Source organism: Equus przewalskii, chromosome 21 (genome assembly GCF_037783145.1).
Source record: "Equus przewalskii isolate Varuska chromosome 21, EquPr2, whole genome shotgun sequence".
In the NCBI taxonomy this organism is placed as follows: domain Eukaryota; kingdom Metazoa; phylum Chordata; class Mammalia; order Perissodactyla; family Equidae; genus Equus; species Equus przewalskii.
Window position 1 is genome coordinate 38,521,584 of NC_091851.1, and position 20,375 is coordinate 38,541,958.

Here is a 20,375-nt window from a genome sequence, read left to right on the forward strand (position 1 = left end):
CCTGCCGTCAGAGGCCCGTGGGCGGACAACCATCTTCCCCGGGGCCCGCCCCAGCCCCCAGCGCCCGCGCCCACCTCGGTGCACTCCTGCAGGCTGCGGCCCAGCTCCTGCAGGCTCTCCCGAGAGGCACGGCTGGGTGGGCACCGGGAGAAGGCACGCTGCATGTTGGAGGCGCCGTCGCGCAGGCGGCACTGGATGCAGTAGCCCTCGTAGAGCTCATCCACCTGCGGGCACAGGCCGCTGGGTGCCACCCGGGCTGGGGGGGGCAGGGCCCCAGGGCCACCTGCCACCCTCACCCTCGGAGAGGCTGCCCCAGCTGACATCCCCACCCCAACCCCTGACGGCATCGCACCCTGCACGGTCACGCTCTCGACTCTCGTTCCCCCACCCCATAGAGGGTGAGCCCACGGGGGCAGGGACCACGTCTGCCTCATCCACTCCATATCCCCACACCTGGCAGCGGCTGGCGTGCAGTTGGTGCACAATGAAAACTAGTGAACTGGACGGGGAAGGCGTCACCCCCACCCCTGCCTGAGTTTTCAGCTATAAAACAGGGGAGGTGGGTTCCTCATGTCCTGGGGGAGAGTAAAGCGAGATCTTGGAAGGGTCTACAGACTTTAAAGCTTAAAGGACTTGCTGTGCGACTTTGGGCCAACCCTTGTCCCTCTCTGGGCCTCCACTCTCCCATCACTACAATGGGAGTTTGGACTCAACCTTCCCAGCCCTCTGAGACCAAGCATGAGGTTTTGCTGTCTAAACCCCACAGTCCACCCCCCGGTCCCCACCTCAGGGCTCGGCCCTGCAGCGCCGGCTCCTCTTCAGCTTCCTCCAGCCGCCCGGCACCCGGAAGGCTGGGGGCTAACCCAGCGGAGGCCCAGCCAGCCCAAGACTTCCCCGGCCCCAGCCTGCGGCACGGCAGGGCCCACTGACCTTGCTGATGTGAAACTCCATCTTCCGGATGTGCCTTTCCACGGAGCGCGTTTGCTTCTCCAGAAAAAGAAAAGATGTGTAAAGGGGCCTGGCCCCCCCGCCCCCCGGCCCTGCCCCCTCCTGCAGGTCCTAACACAGAGAACTGGGCTCGAAGCCAGGCCAGCCCCTCACCATCCCAGGGGAAGGCTCATCGCTGAGCCTCAGTTTCCCCATTTGTAAAACGAGGAGGTGGCCGGAGGATGGAATGCGAACAAAGTTGTTATACTTGTCAGCCAGGCCCAGCCTCGGCCCACGTGCCTCCCACGTGCAGACAGGGGAAGCCTCACTCACCTTGTCCAGGTCGTAATAGAAAGCCTGAAGGGGGAAGGAGAGAGGAGAAGGGTCAGCGATCCGGACGCTCCTCCAAGACGCACGAGACTACATTGCAGGGGTGCCTGAGCTCAGAGGACAGAGAAGCCGGCAGCCACTCCATCCTCTGAGGCCTGCAGTCAGCCGGCCATGGTCCAGGCCACAGAGGAGGAGTGAGTACCCACAGGCACTTCGGGAGAGGCAGTTCTAGGCCTGGCCCGATTGCCCAGCTGTGTGTCCCAGGCAAGTTACTCCACCTCTCTGAGACCCTACCTGCTTATGTAAAAGGGGGTAGCTGTAGCACCTGCCCGAAAGGATTGCTATGAAGAATAAAGAACACAATAAGCACTCAACAAAATGGGGACCATCGTGGTTCATTGTTTAGGGGATGACTTCAGCCATGACCAGAAGAACCGAGAGTGGGCAGAGGGCACCGCCCACGAGCTCCGGCCTTAGGAAATGGCAATGTGGACCGTCCAGCCCCGCCGGGGCCGGGGTGCTGCCAGTGAAAAGAACATGCTGTCAGAGCCAGCAAGTCTTTGTTAACGGGCTGGATGGTAAATATTTTAGGTTCTGCGGCCACATGGTCTCTGCCGATGTGGCGTGAAAGCAGCCACAGACGGCACGTAATGACGGGTATGGCCGTGCGCGGATAAAGTTTGTTTCTAAAAGAGGCTCTGGTTTGCCCACGTGGGTTACAGTCACCGTGTCTGGGCCCGGAGGAGTCTCCACAAGGTTGACGGTGCACCAGGAGAGACAGTGGGATGCAGGAGAGGATGTGAGCGAGATTTCATCTTTATGAGACAGCCGTGGACCAAACCCTCTGTACACATCTGTACGTGCGATTATGTGACCAGGGAGAAAATACGGAAAGGTAAATCCTAGACTGTGTCCTCAAGGGTTAACAGAGAAGATGGGGCCTCAAGCAGAAAGGAAAGATGGGCTAAACCCCCGAAAGTCTGCATTTTCCTGTGTACGCTTTTATGTGAAATTGTACGCCTGGGATTACGATATGAAAACTCTGTGTAAGAAATAAAGAAATGGGAACGTCCCCAAGCCTTTGGAAAGAAAAGTGACCGCACAGCAGCCTCTCAGAAACCGAGAACCAGCAGCGTCCAGGGAGGCAGGACCCCAGGCCGGTCATCCGGCTGTGCAGCCCCAGTGGAGTGGCTGTCCCGTCCCCGGCCTCAGTGTGCCCGTGTGTGAAATGAGAGCAGCTAAAACATATGAACCCTTAAACCCTCGCCTCCCTTAGAGTCACTTCTAGGACCAAGAGAGATGGGCCATGAGAACCACTGAGCCACATGGGAGGGTGTGGCGGGCGCTGGGCTGGGTGGGGAACAGGCAGCGGGATCCTGGCACCATCCGCGCTGACCACCCGCCCACCAAGGGCAAGAAGGGGGCCAAGGAGTGACTGAGCCAGCCAGCCAGCCAGCCTTCCCCAAGGGGGCCGGCCCACTCGTGAGGCTGGGGGCCCAGCCTCCCACCCCTCCGACCTCCAGGGTCTCCTCCGCTGAAGCTCGATCCGGAGGAGGCCGGATGCTATTTTGAGAGAAAGACCCGTTTCCCTCTCCCGGTCTTTGCAGTCCCTCACGGAGCGGGTGGCCTGCTCCGGGCTCCGGGCTTTGGTGGAGGGGTGCTGGAACCAGCAGCAAGGCCCCCGCTTTTGCTTCTAGAAGTCTAGTCGCACTAAGGATGGGAGGGTCTTCCCGAGACTGGAAAGAAAGAGCCTCTGCGGAGGGACAGGATGCGGCAGGGCGAGCAGGGACCCTACGGACCCCAGTTAGATGGAAGGTCCCCATAAACAAGCAATCTTTTTTTTAGTATGTGTCCCAACCATTGCCCAGAACGTACTTATACTGGAAAATTTTGTTGTTTATCTGAAAATCAAATTTAACTGGGCATCCTATTTGTTTGCCTGTTTGTTTCTGGTCTTGGTTTTGGGGTCTCTTTTTTGCTAAATCTGGCTCTGCTAGGGGGTGAGTCTGGAGCCAGCCACGCCCTCCAGATGGCAGGAGGACCACAGAACTGCTGGATGTTGGGGACGCAGGCTTGGTGGAGCCAGCGTCAGGGCCACTGTGACACACCCAGAGTCGATGCCCGACCCAATTTCCTGGCATCGCAGAAGCCGCCCGGATGGCAAGGCACCCAGATGGCCAAGGCCTGGGAAATAGGGCATCGAAAACATGCGCACCTCTGGGCACCCACCTGCCCTAGGGCGCTTCTAGACCCAGAGAGGACGGAGCTGAGCCCTAAGACACAGGATGACCTGCGGCAGTATGGCGGGGCGGGGGGGGGCGGGGGGAGCTTCCCACCAGCCTGTGAGGTTAATTCGTCATAAACTAAAGTCCCTTCCCTGCCCTCTGAGTTCTGAGACGGGATTCACACCCAGATACAGGCAAGGGGGTGAGGGGGGTCCACCCTGAGCCCCGCCGGCTACGGGGTGGGAAGGGCAGGAGGTCTCACCAGCCTGGAATTCCTGCGGGCGTCCTTGTGGCGTCCTGACAGGTACCCCAGCTCGGCCTGCTGGACGCACAGATGCTCCCTGTGAGGGGACGAGGGCAGAGTTTGAAAAGGAGCAAGAAGAGGAAAAGAAACAGGCAGACGACCAGTGCTCCCCAGTGGGGCGGCACCAGCGGTGGTCCTAGTGGGCTCCGAGGTCAGAGGGCAGAGCCATCACTGCCACCCAAGCCTGGCCCAGCCGCTCGGCCTCCACGTCCCACATGCCGAGGGCTGCCAGCCCGGCGCTCTGCACGGTGGGGACTCTCTCAGGTAATTCCCCAAACAGTCCCACATACAGGCGCTACTGCTGTGACACCCATTTTAGAGACAGGCTGACTGACCCTTGACGACACCCAGTCACCCAGCAAAGGGTCACACGGCAGGAAGAGGCCGAACCAGGTCTGAAACCAGGCAGCGGGCTCCAGGGGCCAACACCTCCACCCCAGCCCATGGGGAGGTCAGCGCGAGCACGCCTCCCTCACAGATGCCCAGGGCCAGGGCCCGAGAGGGCCTGGAAAACCCATTCTAGAAAGCACAGAGTGGTGGGCCGAGAGGGGGCATTTCAAGTTGTGTTTTCTAGCCAGAGAGATTCGGACAGGAAATCCAAGATCTGGACTTGGGGGCCGGAGTGGGGGCCCTATCTTGCTCCATCATAAATTTGCTGGGTCACCCCAGGAAGGTGACTCACCCTCTCTGGGTCCACCTATACCACCTTCTGCCAGGCCACCGCTTGCTCAGGAGTTGAGCTCCCCGGGAAGAATGGGATGCCATTGACCCCAGATAAGTCTCAAACATACGGGGTCACCAGGAGCTGTCCCGGGAGACAGTCGCCTTCGGGGTGGCCTCTGCCCTCCAGGCACACACCCCAGCGCCTACTCTGCACCAGCACTGGGCCAGGCATGTCATGCCCATCGTGGGAGGAGCGCGAGGGAGGCCCCCTGGGTGGGGAGCCAGGCCCTGCCAGTGGGGGAGGTGACATTGGCCCCGAGCCCAGGGGGAGCAGCGGGTCAGGCCAGCATCTGCCCAGGAACCCCCGCCCCACTTCCTGGCCGTGTGATCCTGGGCAAGTCGTTTTCTATTGTTGGGACTCAGTTTCCTCGCCTGGCAAAGGAGGCTGAGATTTCTCACAGGGCTCTTTAGAGGTTCAAGGACAGGATGAATATAACGCCTCGAACAAGTCGTGGCTGCTGCTGCTGTTGTCAATCAGAGAGGGTGACGAGGTGGAGGGCAGGGTGCCCCAGGAGCAAGGAACAGCATTCACCTCAATAAACGCGCGTTGGATGAGAGACCCGGGGAGCCGCAGCCCCCGTGACGCGACTCTCCACTGCCCGGGCGCTGTTTCGCAAGACCAAGGCACAGACTCATGCGGGAAGAGCCAAGGCACATTTGCGGATAGGCTAAGGCCCGGTGGGGACAGCAGTAAATGATGAAAGAAAAGTCTAGAAAGGTCGAAGGTCAGAAAGGACCCTGAATGCCCCCCAAGGGCAGTAGGGAGCCACGGAAGAGATTAGAGCAGAGGAGGGAGGGGCAGGGGGAGGAGGGGCGGGGTGGGGGCTGTGAGAGCAGCAAGGAGGCTGCTGCCGCAGACCAGGGGCGGGGGAGGTGGCCTGCACCGCCGCCGGGGAGGAGGAGGCAGGACGGAGGAGAAATGTGCAGGGGCTTCTGGCAGGAGAGCCGCAGGCGGCACGGCCAGGGAGGCGGGGCGGCGTCAGGCAAGGATGCTGCACTTGAAGGCACAGAGCTGTGAGCAGCCACGCAGCCCAGGCCTCGAGCTTGCTCCCGGGCCCCGCTGTGCTCACCACGTTTCTCTCTGGGCCCAGACCTCTTCCACGGTCCCCGGATCTGTACCAGCTACCGCCTGTCCTCTCCTCGTGGACAGCCTCTCTACCCCCTCCCCTGCCCCCACATCCCATCCCGCCGGCAATCCTGTCCCCTCCACCTTCGAATGTATCCCAAAGTGGCCCTGTCTGTCCCCACTAGGATGCCAGCTCCAGGGGTCAGGGATTTTTGTGTTTCTGCGCGCCTGGCACTCCATAAGCCCTCAATTAAGACACATGGAGGGAGTGACTGAATCTTTCTCTTCCAGCCTCTGTCCAGCTCAGTCAGTCTGCCCTTCACTCAAATCCAGCCCCCCCGACCTCCTGCTGCTGTGCACACGCCTGCCTCAAGGCCTTTGCACCTGCTGTTCCCTCTGCCTAGGATGCTTGTCCCCCAGAGGCCAGCATGACGCTTCTTCTCAGACTGTTGAGGTCTCAGGAACCATCGGGACCTCCTCAGTGAGTCTCCTTGGGCCACCCTGTCTGACAGGCCTTCCACGCGCTGTCTCTCCATCACCTTTCTTGACTGCACTCAGGGCTGGTGGAAGTTACGTTATTGATCATGTTCCTTCTTTATTGCCTTTCCTCCTCTGCACTCTAAGCTCCGTGAGACCAGGTCCTCCTGCCGTATTTGCTGTGTCCCCAGCACCCAAGGACGGGGCCAAGCACGTGGCTGCACTCAGGACATGCTTGTTGACTGAATGAATAACTGGAAGCTCCCTCTGTGGCCTCTTACAGATAAGACCCAACCACGCTCCCCAGGAGGAAGCAGAGAGGAGCAAGCAGGTGAGCCCAAAAACACACTTTTTAGAGGCAACAGCACTCGTCCTTACTTGAGGCCTCTCTTCAGTGCTTCGAAGATCTTCTTCACCTGCTGCGGCTTGGGGTCGGGGCCCACAGACCCCTTCCGCAGTGTGCCGTACATCTTGGAGGATTTCGCAGGCATCCGAGATCTCACTGAGTTCCCGTGGATGGACTTTCTGTGAGAAGGAATGGAGGGGTCAGAGCAGCGGGCTGGACAAAGCCCATCCAGGGGCAGGCACTTTGGGAACAGAGGCCTGAGCCCCAGGCAGTCAGGAGACCTGGCTCAGGCCCACCCCATCGCCACCAAGCTTCATGGTCTTGAGAAAGTTGCCTAAACTCCTTGGGCCTTGGTTTCCTCATCTGTAAAATGAGGGCTTGGATTTGAGGATTAAAATAATAATAATAATAATAACCAGATATGAGAAATTAACTTACAGTGAGAAATACAATCGAGCAGCCCAAATGCCAATGTCCTCTGTTCAGCATGCTCTGTCTGTGCAGGCAAAGCAACGTAGGAGGCCAAATCGTAGTCCTGTGGTGTACCCGTTGGGTGGGCACCCAATGGCTTTGCCTGCCCAGCTGCCATCCCCCTCCCTCTGTTAATAGCACCTCACTTTCCTCTGGGGCACCTCTCCAACGCTGCTCTTTATACATGTGGTTTGGAGAGAGATGGCCTAAAAAATCACCACACGCACACGCACACGCACACGCATACATGTGCATTCTGAGGCACACCCATGTCCCAGTCCTGGGATGGTCAACATATTGTACCCCGGCCCACGGAGAGGCACGGGACACAAGTCCAGCCAGGAACCCTGCCAGGAATTCGGTTCCAAATTCACTGGAGGGGGAGGTTCTTCCCACCAGCATGTCTCATCTCAGGGAACACACACCCGGGGCTTCCGGCCGCTTCCTTTGCCACCATGTAGGGAGAATGGAGCCAACACGGAGAGAAGCAGGTGGAGACCAACCAAATCCACATGACGAGTTCCTGGATCCAGCTATGCCTGAAGCTAGAGGTGTCCATGGACTTTCGGATACATACCACTTGGTTCTCTTTTTGGCTTACGCCTATTGGAGTTGAGAGTGTGGACTGGATGATCCTAGGAACTAATGTCTCCCGGCTGGGACAGCTGTGTCTCTCAGCCTTCCAGCATTGATCGCAGTTGTGCAGGGCCAGGGTGCTCTCGTTACACTAGGGAATTGGTTTCGTTGGCATCGAAGCCCCCTCTAGAGTCTTGTGATGCTGCACCTTGTCCCCTCAGCTCGGGACCGGGGCTGGCTGGCGCAGCCTGCGCTCACCGCCACGCGTGTTTAAGTCCATCTCATCCTCTCAAGACACTGCCCCCCGACCCCGTGGCCTCATGGCTGCCTTCTCACAAAAGAGACAAGGGAGTGACACGTAAAGCCCGCCGCTGGGTCAGTTTCTTAGAGGGGAGCTGCTAGCCGTTCTCTCCCCGTCCTCCCCTGGTGCACAGCTTCCACCGCGTGCACCAGGGCCCCACGGCAATGGCTGAGCATCAAGAGGGGAAGAAGGACCCTGAACAGCCTGGCGAGCAGGCCACCCACGGCTCCATGCTGTCAGCAGAGAGGGAGGAATAAGCGTCTCATTTAAGCCCCTGTATTTGGGGGTTCCTCGTCAAAGGGACTTCCCCTCTACACTAACACGCCACCGAGCCTCAGTTTTCTCATCTGTCAAATGGGAAAACCATGGAACCTCCATCAGAGGGGGGTGCTAGGAATTCTCTCAGATGCCAGGTCAAACGTTTGGACAACGGGGGCACTTTCTAGGTGCTTCATAAATGTTTGCTCTCATAATGCTAATCACAGCCTGTCTGCATCCTCCCTGCACCCGCAGCCTGGGAAGCCGTAGGTGCTCAGCAAACGCCCAGCTGAACTGAACAGGGAAAGAGAGCGCACCAGGGGGCCCGGAGAGCAGACAGATCCCGGGACCCACGGTGCTCAGCTGGATCTGGAAGGAAGAGCAGAACCAAAGGTGCGCCCCAAGAAGTGTGTTCCAAGTCAGGGCACAGAGTGAGCAAGCGGGGAGAGGAGGCGCTAGAAGAGTCTGTGTGTGACGGGCGTGCGCGGACACGAGGAGCGGACACAAACTTGACTGAAGCAGAGGCGGGAAGATGCTGGAGGGGCCGGACCATCTTGGGACCCCAGGATGGGCGGGGAGAGGAGAGGGTCAGCTCCCAGGGAAAATGCAGCGGCAAAGACCTTGACAGTGACAACTAACATCTCCGCAGAGAAACTAAACTCGGGCCATGTCTATCGGGCCACCAGACCCGCCACCACCACGCAGCCCGCGGGCCCGGGGAGCTCACTGATAACCCGAGGAGAAGGTGCGCGCTGAGCGTCTGCTGTTGCCCGGCGCTTGCTTGGGGCTCTGTATAAATATCAACTTCCACAACCATCCTGGGAGGCAGGTATTATTAACCCCATGGCAAGGGAGGGAAACTGAGGCTCAGACAAGTGACTTGCCCCAGATCACGTAGGCGGCGGAGCAGGGATCCAAACCCAAGTGTCTGCAGACCTCAGCCTGGGATTGTAACTGCCCAGCGGGGCGCAGGGGCAGGATCCCCTCGGGGTCCTCAGAACCGCCTGGAGGACTAGTCAGACTCAGATTACTGATCCCCCAAACAGGGTTCTAACGTGTTCCCAGGTGCTGCCAATGTTGTCGCTCCTCGGATCACACTTTGAGGACCACTGTCTGGGATTCACCGTTTCCACTTCACTCCGAGACGTCCTCCTGCTGGCAGCCCAGCTCCTGGTCTCCTCGGGAGCCCATCACAGTCTGCTGCCCTTCGAGGCCTAAAATCGAGGGCACAGGACTCCTCCATTCCTTCGAACACCCGGCCCAGGCTTCCTCCGAGCCAGGCGCCGAGATGAGGGCCCAGGGGCCGGAGTCCCACCCTCGAGGACCGCCGGCTGGAGAGCCAGGAGGGGGCAAGCAGGACACAGCTCCAGCTCCTTCGCCAGGCCTGGGAGAAGGGCCACGGGGCCGCCACCACGCCCTGGTCCCCGAGAGGCTCCTCGGGTGGCCAGGCTGTGTTTCCAGCCCAGCCAGATGCTGCGCATTCCACGCGCCGACGCGGACACCTGCTGTTCACTCAGTAGAGAGGAGCTGTGCCGGCCGCCCCTGCTGATGGGGACCGAGCCCCAAGCCCCGGGTTCCTCACACGGCTGCTCGGCTGTGTCACAACAGTATGCCAGGAACACGGATTCCAGGCCCGCTGAGAACGGGGTTCAGAGGATGCTGCAGCCGGGAAAGACCTGGAACCCTGCCTTGGACCCTCAGGCACCTCGCCAAGCTGGGAGCCCACACTGTTTGGTGGGACACACACTCCTGGCCAGTCACCCACGCTCAAACCCCAGCCCCAGAGGTGACAGGTACTTAACCTGGGGAGTCTCAGTTTCCTCATCTGCAGAAGGGGCCTAGTCAGCCCCACGAAGCTGTCGTGAGATAGTCAGTTGCTCAGCAAGTATTTACTGAGCAGCTACTGCGGGCCAGATGCCATTCCAGGGGCTGCGGGGGAACAGCAACCAAGACAGACAAGAGCCCTGCCCCCTGAGCTCCCGTGCCAGCTGGGGCCACCGTGGGAAGCGTAACAAGCATAGGATCCAGACCCGACACCGGGTCTCTCTCTGGCTCCTCCAGTTACAAGCTGTGTGACTTTGGGTAGGTTATCGAACCTCTCTGTGCCTCAGTTTTCTCATCTTTAAAATGAGGGCCAGAGAAAGGGTTCTTTGGGAGTTACACAAGTTAATAAGTGGTAAGGGCTTCGAGCCATGCCCAGCAAAGGGAACGGGAGATATATATGTAGGAGTTAAATAAGATAATAAAAAAAAAACCCATATATCAGATAGTGCCTAGTGCCGAGGAAAGCGATAGAGTTGGAATAACGAGTTTAAACAGGATGATGGAGAAGGCTCCTCCAGCCCGGGGATGAGTAAGTGAAGGTGCTGTGCACGGAGTACTGGGCACAAAGCCAGGGGCCTCATTAGTGCTGGGGCTGTTAGCCACGTCTTATATGTCAAGTGACACTTTCCAGAGCCCAAGAGGGGCTGTGCTCCCTCCTCCCTCACCCTCCCCGAGACCACATCACCCACCTCTTGGAACACGCCCTCCACAGAGTTGCCATCTCCAGGCGGGCCCGGCAGAGACGAGCAGGGCCGCAGCTTGGGGAGAGGGGGGTCCCAGGCCGGCCGGGGTCCTTGCGGGCGCGCGGGGTGGACAGGCAGCTGAGCCGGGGCTGCAGCAGCCGCGCTCACCTGCCGGCTTCCAGGGCTCCGCGCCCCTGCGGCTGTGCCTGGAAGCCCGGCTCCGGTCTAAGCCTCGACAGGACAGGGCGGGTGGTGGCGCCCCAAAGCCCACCCGGCCAAGGAGGCGAGGCATCCGCCTCCAGATGCTGAAATCAGGCTGCGCGCGAGCGGTGTTGCACGGGGTGCAGGGAGCAGCCTCCGGGGGCGGGCGCTCCCCCGGCTCTGGGAGGACCCTGTAAATATTCAGTAGCTCCTGCCCGCCAGCTTCCAGATGAGCACACGCGACCTGCTGCAGCCACCCTCACGGGAGGCCCGCGGGCGGGGTCGTTGGGAAACTCTTTGTCTCCAGTGGGGACTGGAGGTGGGTGTGGGACAACTCCAGGACCGACTGGACAGCTTCAGGCCAGCACTCCAGCCGACGCCACTGTCAGCTGCCTGCTCCCCCACGTCTGGTGGCCCTGGGTGGGCCGGAGGACGACAGTCAGGCGCGTGGCCCTGGAAAGGTTCAAGCCCTACTCTGCGCTAGCCCGCTCCTCCTTACGCCCGTCTCTGAGCTCTGGCCCTTTCCGCAGTCAGGGAAACTGAGGCTCGGTGATCGGCTTCTGGGCCGAGTCTGTGCCCCTCACTGCTCCACACGCACGCTGTGCTCTGTCTCCAGCCTCCTCTCCTGGAAAATCGAGGGCTGCTGCTTGGTTTTCCCACCCACACTTCCCAGCCACCCCAACGGAGGAAGCCCAAGGTGGCACGCGGCCCCTGGTTCAGGAGGGCACCTGCCTGACAGCCTGGGGGAGGCAAGACCTGGCTGAGGAGAGGCAGGAAGGGGTTAAGGGCAGCCGCGCGTGTCAGCAGGGTGGCATGGGAAGCATCAGGGTGGGCCTCTTCTTCGCCTCCCCCGCGCATCTTATTATATATGACCTTATATCATAAAATATCATTATATATTGAGTATATATGGCCATATTGTAGCAATCATTCACACCTTAGTGTAAAATTTCCCTACCAGATTACTTTCGCAAGTGAATTCTTTGTGGAATAAACAGCTCTGTCCAGAGTCAAAGGGGTTTCAGGTACCAGGACGGGGCGGGGACCAGGGACAAAGCGGGCATCAACCTGCTTAGTGGAGCCCTGCTGTCCTGCTCTCCCTCTAAGGTTATTGTGCCTGACCCGCCCCAGCCGCTGAGTGCCTTGGCTGTGTGGCTGCGTTTCAGCCTGCTTGAATTACCTGGCAAATAAGGCCAGAAGGTGGGGCCTGAAACCCAATCCAGGCCATCCCGCCCCAGAGCCAGGGGTCCAGACCCCAGGGAGATGGACAGAGACAGGAAGTTAAAAATAGACGTGCTTCTTCCCCGTCCTCATGGGCAGCTTCACCCTCACCCACCGACAAGGGGACTGTGGAGGCCAGATGGTGGCCACTCAGGGACCTCAGAACCCACCCAGGCCAGGCACCCTCCAGAATTCCCCGAGGGGGCCCCCAGGAGGAGGAGCCCCCAGGAGTGACCAGGACATTTACAGCCATCAGGGCCCTCTTTCTCAGACGAGGACAGACGAGGCGGGGCCTGACTCCTGGCCTTGCTGATGACCCATGAGCCCTGGTGTCATGGGGTCGGATCCCCTCTGTTCTCCTTCCGTCGAGAGCTGACCCCAGGAATCCAGGAGGCGGCCCACCTTGGGATATTCGGGGCAGAACTCCCCGTGGGGCCTGAGGGGACATTTCTCACGGACGCAGGAAGTCCAGAGGCCCCCAGAGGCCTGACGGGAGGGGATATGCAGGCAGGACCGGCTATAGAACTCTTAAGGCTCAGCCCAAAGGAAAACGCAGGACTCTTTGTTCAAACTTGCGCGAATTTCTAGATGGTGACAGTGGAGCGTTAAATCCAAGCCCAGGCCCCACGTGAGCGCAGGGGTCGCACGCCCGTGCAGCTGGCCTTGGCTGCGGGGTCTGTGGACCCCTGCCCTGCTGCCAGAGCGCAGGGAACAAGTGCCCCAGGGGGACCAGCTCTGTGCCGGGGCGCCCAGTTCGGGAGGGTCGCGTGGGCTGGATGCCCCCCTCAGCCAGGCCATCTGCACAACTGTCCTTAGCAGCCCTGATTACAGACCCGCGGGGTGGGAGACCCCGACGGAGCCCAGGAAGAGGCCGCTGTGAAACGGCATCATTGGCTGGCCGGTCTGTCACCAGCCCCTCCCAGCAGCTTTTATGGCCCGCCGTGTGCCCTCCTCACGGTGGCGTCACACATTCTCCTCCCGGAGGCGTGGAGGCAGGGGCACTGGGCACTAACTCCCTCTGGGGCTTTGGCCAAATTTCTTCCTGTTCGGGGCTTCAGTTTCCTGTGCCTCAGTCCTTCGGTGGCTCCTCTCACACAGTGAATGTCCTCACTGGGGCCCATGAGGCCCTGCAGGGCCCTCCTCCCTCTCTCTCTACTGCCCCTCAAGCCAGCCGCATGCCACTTCTGTCCCTCAGAGTTCATTCCCACCTCAGGACCTTTGCACTTGCTGTCCACTCCACTGGAACGCTTCCCCAGTGCCCCGTCTGCACGCGATCGGCTCCTTTTCTTCTCTCTGGCCTTCACTTAGAAGGCTCCCTGCCTCATCGAGCTGCCCTCTCGCACCCGGTTCTGACTCCTCACAGCACTTGCCACCAGCCGAATCCATCTCCATTATTGTCAGCTCATTTCTGCCCCGACAGGAGGGGGGGCCCAGGTCTGTGCCCAGAGCCTGGGTGCTCGTAAGTCTCTGTGGAATGACTTAGGGACTCCTCAGGTCATCTGGGACACTCCGGGATTTCACTCCTGAGGTGCCCCTCCTCCCAGGTGAGGCTGGGAGCTGAGCAGCCCAGAGACCAGGTGGGAGAGTGAAGAGGCCTGACTGCAGGGCCAGGCATCAAGGTGGGGGGCTACTGTCAGCTGTTGAACCCCCGGAAAGGGCTATAGGAGGGACCAGGCCTGGTCTGGGGCTCCAGGGGTCCTCCCCAGACATGGCCTTGAGGCTAAGTCCCAGAGAAGATTAAGCAGGAGCTGGCCAGGGGAAGAGGAGTGGGAGAGCTCCAGGTGGAGGGCACGGTCTGTGCAAAGGCCCAGAGGGGAGAAAGGGCAACGTGGCTAAAGCACAGGGTTAAACATGAGGCCCAGCGGGGCCAGCTCACAGGGGCTGTAAGGCCACACAAGGGGCCTGGATCGTATTCTAAGTGAGATGGGCACCTCTGGAGGTTTCAGACAGGGAGTGCCATGATGAGATTTGGTTGTTGACTGACTCACTGACCACCAGGTTCTGCGCCCTGCTCTCCTTGGACAGGTGGGTGTTCGGGCCCTCAGGGTGCCCGAGGGGCTGCGACTCCCCAGGCCTGACAGCTGGCAGGTGGTGCCCCAGGGGCTTGTGCAGTGCCCGACATGAAGTGCTGGAGCCAGGGTGCCAGGCGGGCCTGGGCTGAGCGGGCCTGAACCTGCCTGCCGGGGACGCGCTGCGGCTGGAGGACACACGGTGGGTGGTCGTGAGCTCGGGTCCGGAGGCCCAGCCCCGGCCCAGCCCGGCTCCACGGACGCGGCTCCTCCCCCTCTGGAAACTTCCCACAGGACCTGCTGTGCGCCGGCGTGTGCCAGTGCTTGTCACGTGTCACCTCGTCACACCCTCATGACAACCCCGAGAGGGAAGGCCGTTCGTGATCCTCATTCACAGGTGAGGAAACCGAGACCCAGAGAGGTGAAGTCACCTGCCCCAGGTCACAGCATTCTGTCCAACAGGAAGAACATTCCATCCCAACCCCACCCCTCAGAGACTAAGCTCCCACTCTGAACCAGTCTTGCTGTGTGGCCTTGGGTGAGCGGCTCCGCCTCTCTGAGCCTCGCTTTTCTGGTCTACCAAGTGGGTCTGATAAGCTCAGACAGATCGACTCCTGGGACCGACTGCAGGAGCGTGCGAGATGACACCTGTTCAGGTCTCGAGGAAATCACAGGTTTCTCCTGACACTGAGTCTCTCTCACACATCACACACGCACACACGCACATGCACACGCACACGCACACACACACGCACCCCGTGTCCTGGGCTACAGGCCTGGCAGGAGAGGGAGCTCAGGGAGCCTGGCAGTGGGAGGAGGATGTCCCTGCGTCCCCGCCCGGCCCTGGAACCAGCCCCGCCCCCGCGGCCCGGGCAGAACTTACGCGATCCTGCGGCTCTGTGCGCTGCTGAAGCCTGCGAACGAGGCGCTCCGGCCCACGACCCCCACGGCCCCTGCGTCCCCCGAGGACAGGAACCGCACCCTCACCGACATGGCCGTGACCTACAGGGACAGGACAGACAGTCAGCCTCGCATGTCGCCGGGCGGGTGCCGACCCCGGCCGCCCACCCGCCACCACGGGCCCGAGGTCCTCACAGCAGCCCCAGAGAGGGGCTGGCCAGTGCTGTCCCAGCTCACAGATGAGGAAACTGAGGCTCAAGGAGGTTAGGGACCCTGCCTGGGGCAAGTGCAGGAGCGAGATTGGAACCCAGGTCTCGGTACTCTGCGCTCGGGTCCTTAATGCCTGAGCGATGCTGAGTGCTCGTGCGGCTGGAAACAGCGCCTCCTGAACCCAGGTCTTCTCACCTCCCCCTGGGCTGCTCCTCTCTGCCAGTGACCCCCCCCCCACCTCACTGAGCACCTGCTGTGTGCCAGACACTGTGCTGGGGATGCGCACTGAGCAAGGCGGGCAGAGTCCCTGCCCTCCAGGGCTCCTGGTCCAGCCCCTAGGCAGTTGCAGTAAGGAGTCGATGGGGAAGTGATGGGGGAGCCCAGGGAGAGCCGGACCCAGCCACGGAGGAGGTGACCAGGAGCTGAGAAGGCAAGGCTGAGGAGGGGAGACGGGAAGGGAAGGGAAGGGAAGGGAAGGGAAGGGTAGCTAAGGCAGAGGGAACAGTATGGGCAAAGGCCTGGAGGTGCAGAGGACATGGTGTAATCCAGAAAAAGAAGGAAATTCAGTGGATTGGGGCATGGCTCCGGGTGAGGTTGGAGAGGTCAGCGCAGCACAGGTCACGGGCGCCTTGGTGGCTCCAGGGAGGAGTTTGGCCTTGCAGTTCAGCAAGGGCAACTGGGAGCCATGGAGGGTTTTGAGCAGGGAGTGACAAAGCCCAATTCGCATGAGGCCGGGCTGCCGATTAAGGGTTTCCAGAAGCCCCTGATCCATGGCCCGCCTCCGACCTGGGCTGCGAAGAGGCCAGCCCAGAACCTGGCTGTCTTTTCCTTTTTCCAAACCACCTCTAGATTGGAATAACGCCACCCCATCCCCTGGGAATGTCACCCAGCGTCTTCCATCATGGACGATCGGAAAGTTCGCCCCATATCTAACCTGAATCTCTGCTGATACAGTTTCCTACCTTGCTCCTAGCCAGGGTGGAGTCGGTCCAAGGATGCCAGGGACCCCACTGCCCAGGCCCAACCCGTAAAGAATCTCCACCCCCCCAACTCCGTCGCTGTCATCCCGCTTGGCGAGGCCCCTGCCTTCCACGTCCCCTCACCCAGCCGCTGAACCCAGGCCCCACGCCTTTGCTCACACTGGGCCTCTGCCTGGAGCGACATTCTCTTTCAAGCCTCGTCCCTCCGGAGTCCAGTCCCGCATTTGGTCCGCAGTCAGCCCCGGCCCTAGGCTCCAGAGCCTCACTCTGCTCCCCCCGCCCCCGCAGATGGGTGCAGCCCCCGCCCCGCTGCCCCACGTGTGCTGCACGCAGGCGGGTGAGGGAAACACAAAGGCTGGCCTGGCTCTGACCACGGCGGTGCCTGTGCCTCTCAGCGGCTCGGGGCCTCAGTGACCACGTCCGTGGAATGGAAATTCAGGGAAGGACCACGGGACGATGTGCTGAGAGCACAGGACGCGGAAGAGACGGGAAGAGGCGGCTGTTTGGGCTGCTGGCCGGCCAGACCCCAGCCCCGGGGGAGCTGCTGAGTGGACGAGCCAGGGAGCGACCACCAGCCCTGACGGGCTGCTGGCGAGCATTTGCTGTGTGCCCACCAGGGCCAGGGACTGTCACACGCTATAAACCCATGAGCTGCGCCCTGTGTGTGGACGGGGACGTTGAGGCAGCCTGGTGGCAGAGCCCCCATGTACCCAGTGCTCGTCACTGAGCCAGCCCCATGCTCGGCGCTCAGTGTCAGCCAGCTCAGTGAAGCCGCACGGCCCTCTTAGGCATGGGGGCCATTGCAACCTAACTCCACAGCTGAGGAAACTGAGGCTCAGCGAGGTGACACGACGAGTCCAAGAGCCCAGCGGGGAGGCGGCAGAGCCAGGTTTGGAATGCGAGTGTGACTGCTGCTGCCAGCACTTCTCACCACGCAGTCTGGGGTCCCCACGGCCCCCACCTGTGCGGGCTGCTGCCGGCCTGGACCAGGTCGCGAGAGTCAACTGTTAAGGTTCCAGGAATTTCGGTAGCTTGGGATCCACTGTGGTGGGAACACGCACCGAGTGGGGCTCCGCGAGCGTGCCCAGTGAGGGCTCCTCCTGCTGGCGTTAGACACTGACGGCCCCCCGCTGCCTTGGCGGCACCTGCTCCGGGCGCCTTCCCAGACGGCTGACCGCCTCCCTCCACCCACCCACCCCTGCCAGCCTGCTGGGCAGCTCCTGCGGCCTCCTCGGCCCTCCGATCCGGGGAGAGCGGGACAGCTGCTCAGCAGCTGGAAACAGCCGCGCCGACTCCCTGCTCAGTGCCAGCCCCGACGGCGGTTCACAGCGCATGACAGCGCCCCGAGGTGCCCACCACACTCCTCACATGAGGAAGGAGGCTCCAGGGCAGGGAGGTCGGCTTGGGAGCCTCTGTCTCTGCGAGGTCTGGCCGCCCTGGAGGACCCGCCTCCTGGCCGAGCCCTCCTTCTCCTCCAGCCAGACGCGGCCTCCCCTGGCACCGCTGCCTCTGGCTGCGGGCCGGGAATGGTGACCTGCCTGCCCCGCTGGACAGAGAGTGCCCTGCAGGCAGGCCGGGTGCCTGGAAGATTCCAGCCCGTCTTCACAGGCGGAGAACAGCGGTGGCAGGCAGAGCTGCCCACCCATGGCCAGCAGGGCCGAGGCCGTGGGGCAATAAGGAGGCTCAGACAGATCCTCTGCTGCGGGCCGGCTCCCAGGTGGGGCTGGCGGCAGCGGCTTCTGTGAAGAGAGCGAGCTTCCCAGCTTTGCAGACCGTGGAGTCCGTGTCACCACGCAACTCCCCGTTCAGAGCGAAAGGTGCCACGGACGCTGCAACTGCGCGGGCCGGCTCTGCTGCCCTCACACAGCAGGTACAGAGCAGCAGCTCTCCATGGATGACCCCGGGTGGCCAGCGAGACCTCTGACCCCTGGGTGGCCAGCACAACCTCTGACCCCTGGGTGCCAACTCTCTGCCCACTACCTGCTCTAAGGGCTTCAGATCTCATTTAATTCTCCCAGCACTATATTCAGCGAATACTGTTATTATCCCCATTTTACAGATAAAGGAACCGAGGCTCAGAGAGGAGGGGAAATGACTCAGCCAAGGTCACACAGGTAGGAAATGCCAGAGCTGGGATTTGACCCTGGCACAAGGGACACTCCTGCTGGCTGTTCTGGCTTCCCCAGGGGCTGGGCTAGGGCACACCCCCCCCCCAACCCATGAGCCAGACCCCGGACGACGGGGAGGGAGGGGACCCCAGAATGGAAGCAGGTTCGAGAAGGGGACCTGCCAAGCTAGACCCATGGCCCTGGGGGATGGCCGAGAAAAACGAAGCCCGTCCCCTCCAGGCCCCTGTGGGCCCCTCGGGACTGGCACCAGCGCCCAGACAGCTCAGCCGCTCCATGAGCCAGGCTGAGACCCCTGACCCTCAGGAGCCTTCGGGGTGCAGCTCCCGAAAAGCCCCAACAAGTGTCAGTCACCTTGACCACAGGCAGCAATGCCTAATGTTTCATCATTAACATGCAAGGGCACTGAGCTCAGAACAGAGGCTGGGCACCACAGAGGGCCCCATTTCTCCCCCTACACCCCCTCCACCCACGCCCCTGCCGGGGCTGGCGTTAACCCTTTAGCTGCTGGATCGTGGGCAGGTCTGGGAAGTCCCTGGGCAGGGCCGCTCGGGCAGCTCCGGGCAGCAGCCTGCAGGGTATGAGACACAGGCCAGACGCCTCGCTGGGCCCCTGGGCAGGGGAGGGAGGCAGAGGAGTCGTGCAGGGCCCAAACCTTCAGTGGCAGACGGCCTGCCTCTTCCGCGGTGTCCCTCGCCGCCTCTCTCTGCCTGGCACCCCGGGCAGCACTGGCTCAGACCGATGCCGCTTGGAGCCAGCTGGCGAGCGCAGGCGGGCAGACCAGCTGCAGGGGCTCCTCACGCAGCCAGCTGCTCCCCAGACTGTCCTGGGCCTTGTCCCCAAGGTGCAGCTGCAGGGAGCAGAGCCACTGCACCGTGTCCGTCTGCCCGCACCGGCCCCGCCGCCCGCCCGCCGGGGAACCTGCAATTTCACCTCACGGGAGGTGAGGCTTCTAAATTTAACGGCGTGGGCGCCCGGGCTGGGCGGCTCTTATGCCGAGTCCCTCACTTAGGGTTCTTTTACATCCGCTCCAGTGCCAGCCAGGCCTGAGTCTGCTTACAGAGTTTCCAAAATAGCCCCTTCGGGTTAGCATGAGAGAAAACGGCAAAATAGCCAGGGCACGGAATACGAGTTTATACACAAGAGGGACGGCGGCCCGAGGAGGCTCTGGGGACCAGACCGTCTGCACCGTCTGAGCCCGACTTGCTCATTTGACCTACGGCGGCCAGGCCAGCCCAGAGTGGTCACGAGACCCGCCCGGATCACCCAGAGGAGGATGGAGGAGCTGGAAACTTCTCCTGGCCCAACACGGTCCCCTGCGCCCCAGCTGGAGGCTCCAGGCCTCGCACTGGCAGTGCCCGCTCCCTGGCACACCCTTCCCCCAGGCCTTCCACACTGCTCCTCCCAGCCTCCAGGCCTCAGTGACCAGGCCCCTCCTGGGAAACTCCCCCTGTGCCCCGTGGCTGCAGCGGCCTCACCCCTCACGCTGTTCCAAATCCTTCAGAGAACCTGTCACTGCCCCAAATTGTCAGTAATTGTGGGTCTCAGCTCTCGGGGCGGGGTCTTTCCTGTCTTCACAGCCGCACCCCAGACCCTCAGCAAGGAGGAGGCCCCTGATAAATACCAGCAGAATGAGTGATTGCTGAATAAATGAATGATGGAAGGGCATCTCTTCAGAACCGTGTCTGGGGTCCCTTCACTCACTTTGTTCCCTCAACATGCATGTATTGAGTGCCTACTGAATGCAGGCACTGGGCATACAGCTGTGAACCAGTCCAGTGGGAGACAGCCTGGGACACAGGCAAGGAGGACACGAGGTGATGAGACTGTGCTGTGATGGAGAGGGAGCCGAGGCCTGGGGAGCAGACGAGGACCCCCAAAGGCAACCCCAGGGGAGGGACTGGGAGAGCCCCTGGGGGAAGCCTAAAGAAGGAGGAGGAAGTGGCTTGGCAGAGAGAGGATGGGATGGAAGAGTGTGCCAGGTGTTAGGAACAGCATGTGCAAAGGCACAGAGGTGAGAGAGATGGGCTCAGTCAGAGCACCTGCCAGTAGTCTGGTCTGGCTGGAGCATCAGCGATCGCAGGGGATCTCTGAGGGCTGAGGCGGGACCACACTCTGGGGGAGGAGTGGGTTTAGGCTGCATCGAAGGAGAAGTAGGCAGGGCAGGCCTCCAGAGCCCCTGGGTTTTGTAGCTGCAGCCCCTGAATTCCTTCACCC

At 61.3% G+C, this 20,375-nt stretch overlaps 1 protein-coding gene and 1 long non-coding RNA gene across 10 annotated transcripts in view; one reads left to right on the forward strand and one right to left on the reverse strand.

Annotated features, from left to right (window-relative positions):
• RIPOR3 (RIPOR family member 3) overlaps positions 1–20,375 on the reverse strand; it is a 74,614-nt gene that overhangs the window by 15,350 nt on the left and 38,889 nt on the right. For 4 of the 9 annotated variants that reach the window (XM_070589442.1, XM_070589444.1, XM_070589440.1 and 1 more), the window contains exons 2-7: positions 14,826–14,944; positions 6,431–6,577; positions 3,745–3,823; positions 1,261–1,284; positions 931–987; positions 75–224 (exon numbers count right to left, since the gene is read on the reverse strand). In XM_070589442.1, coding sequence (XP_070445543.1) covers positions 75–224; positions 931–987; positions 1,261–1,284; positions 3,745–3,823; positions 6,431–6,577; positions 14,826–14,935 — 567 coding nt within the window. In that variant the 5' untranslated portion in view covers positions 14,936–14,944. Of the gene's footprint in view, positions 1–74; positions 225–930; positions 988–1,260; positions 1,285–3,744; positions 3,824–6,430; positions 6,578–14,825; positions 14,945–18,813; positions 19,125–20,375 lie in introns of those variants that run through there. The other 5 variants (XM_070589446.1, XM_008534747.2, XM_070589447.1 and 2 more) reach the window with 3 other exon arrangements.
• LOC139078275 (uncharacterized) lies at positions 17,585–19,837 on the forward strand. The gene is made up of 3 exons (XR_011531176.1): positions 17,585–17,902; positions 18,092–18,146; positions 19,193–19,837. It is a non-coding gene; the product is annotated as an uncharacterized lncRNA (long non-coding RNA).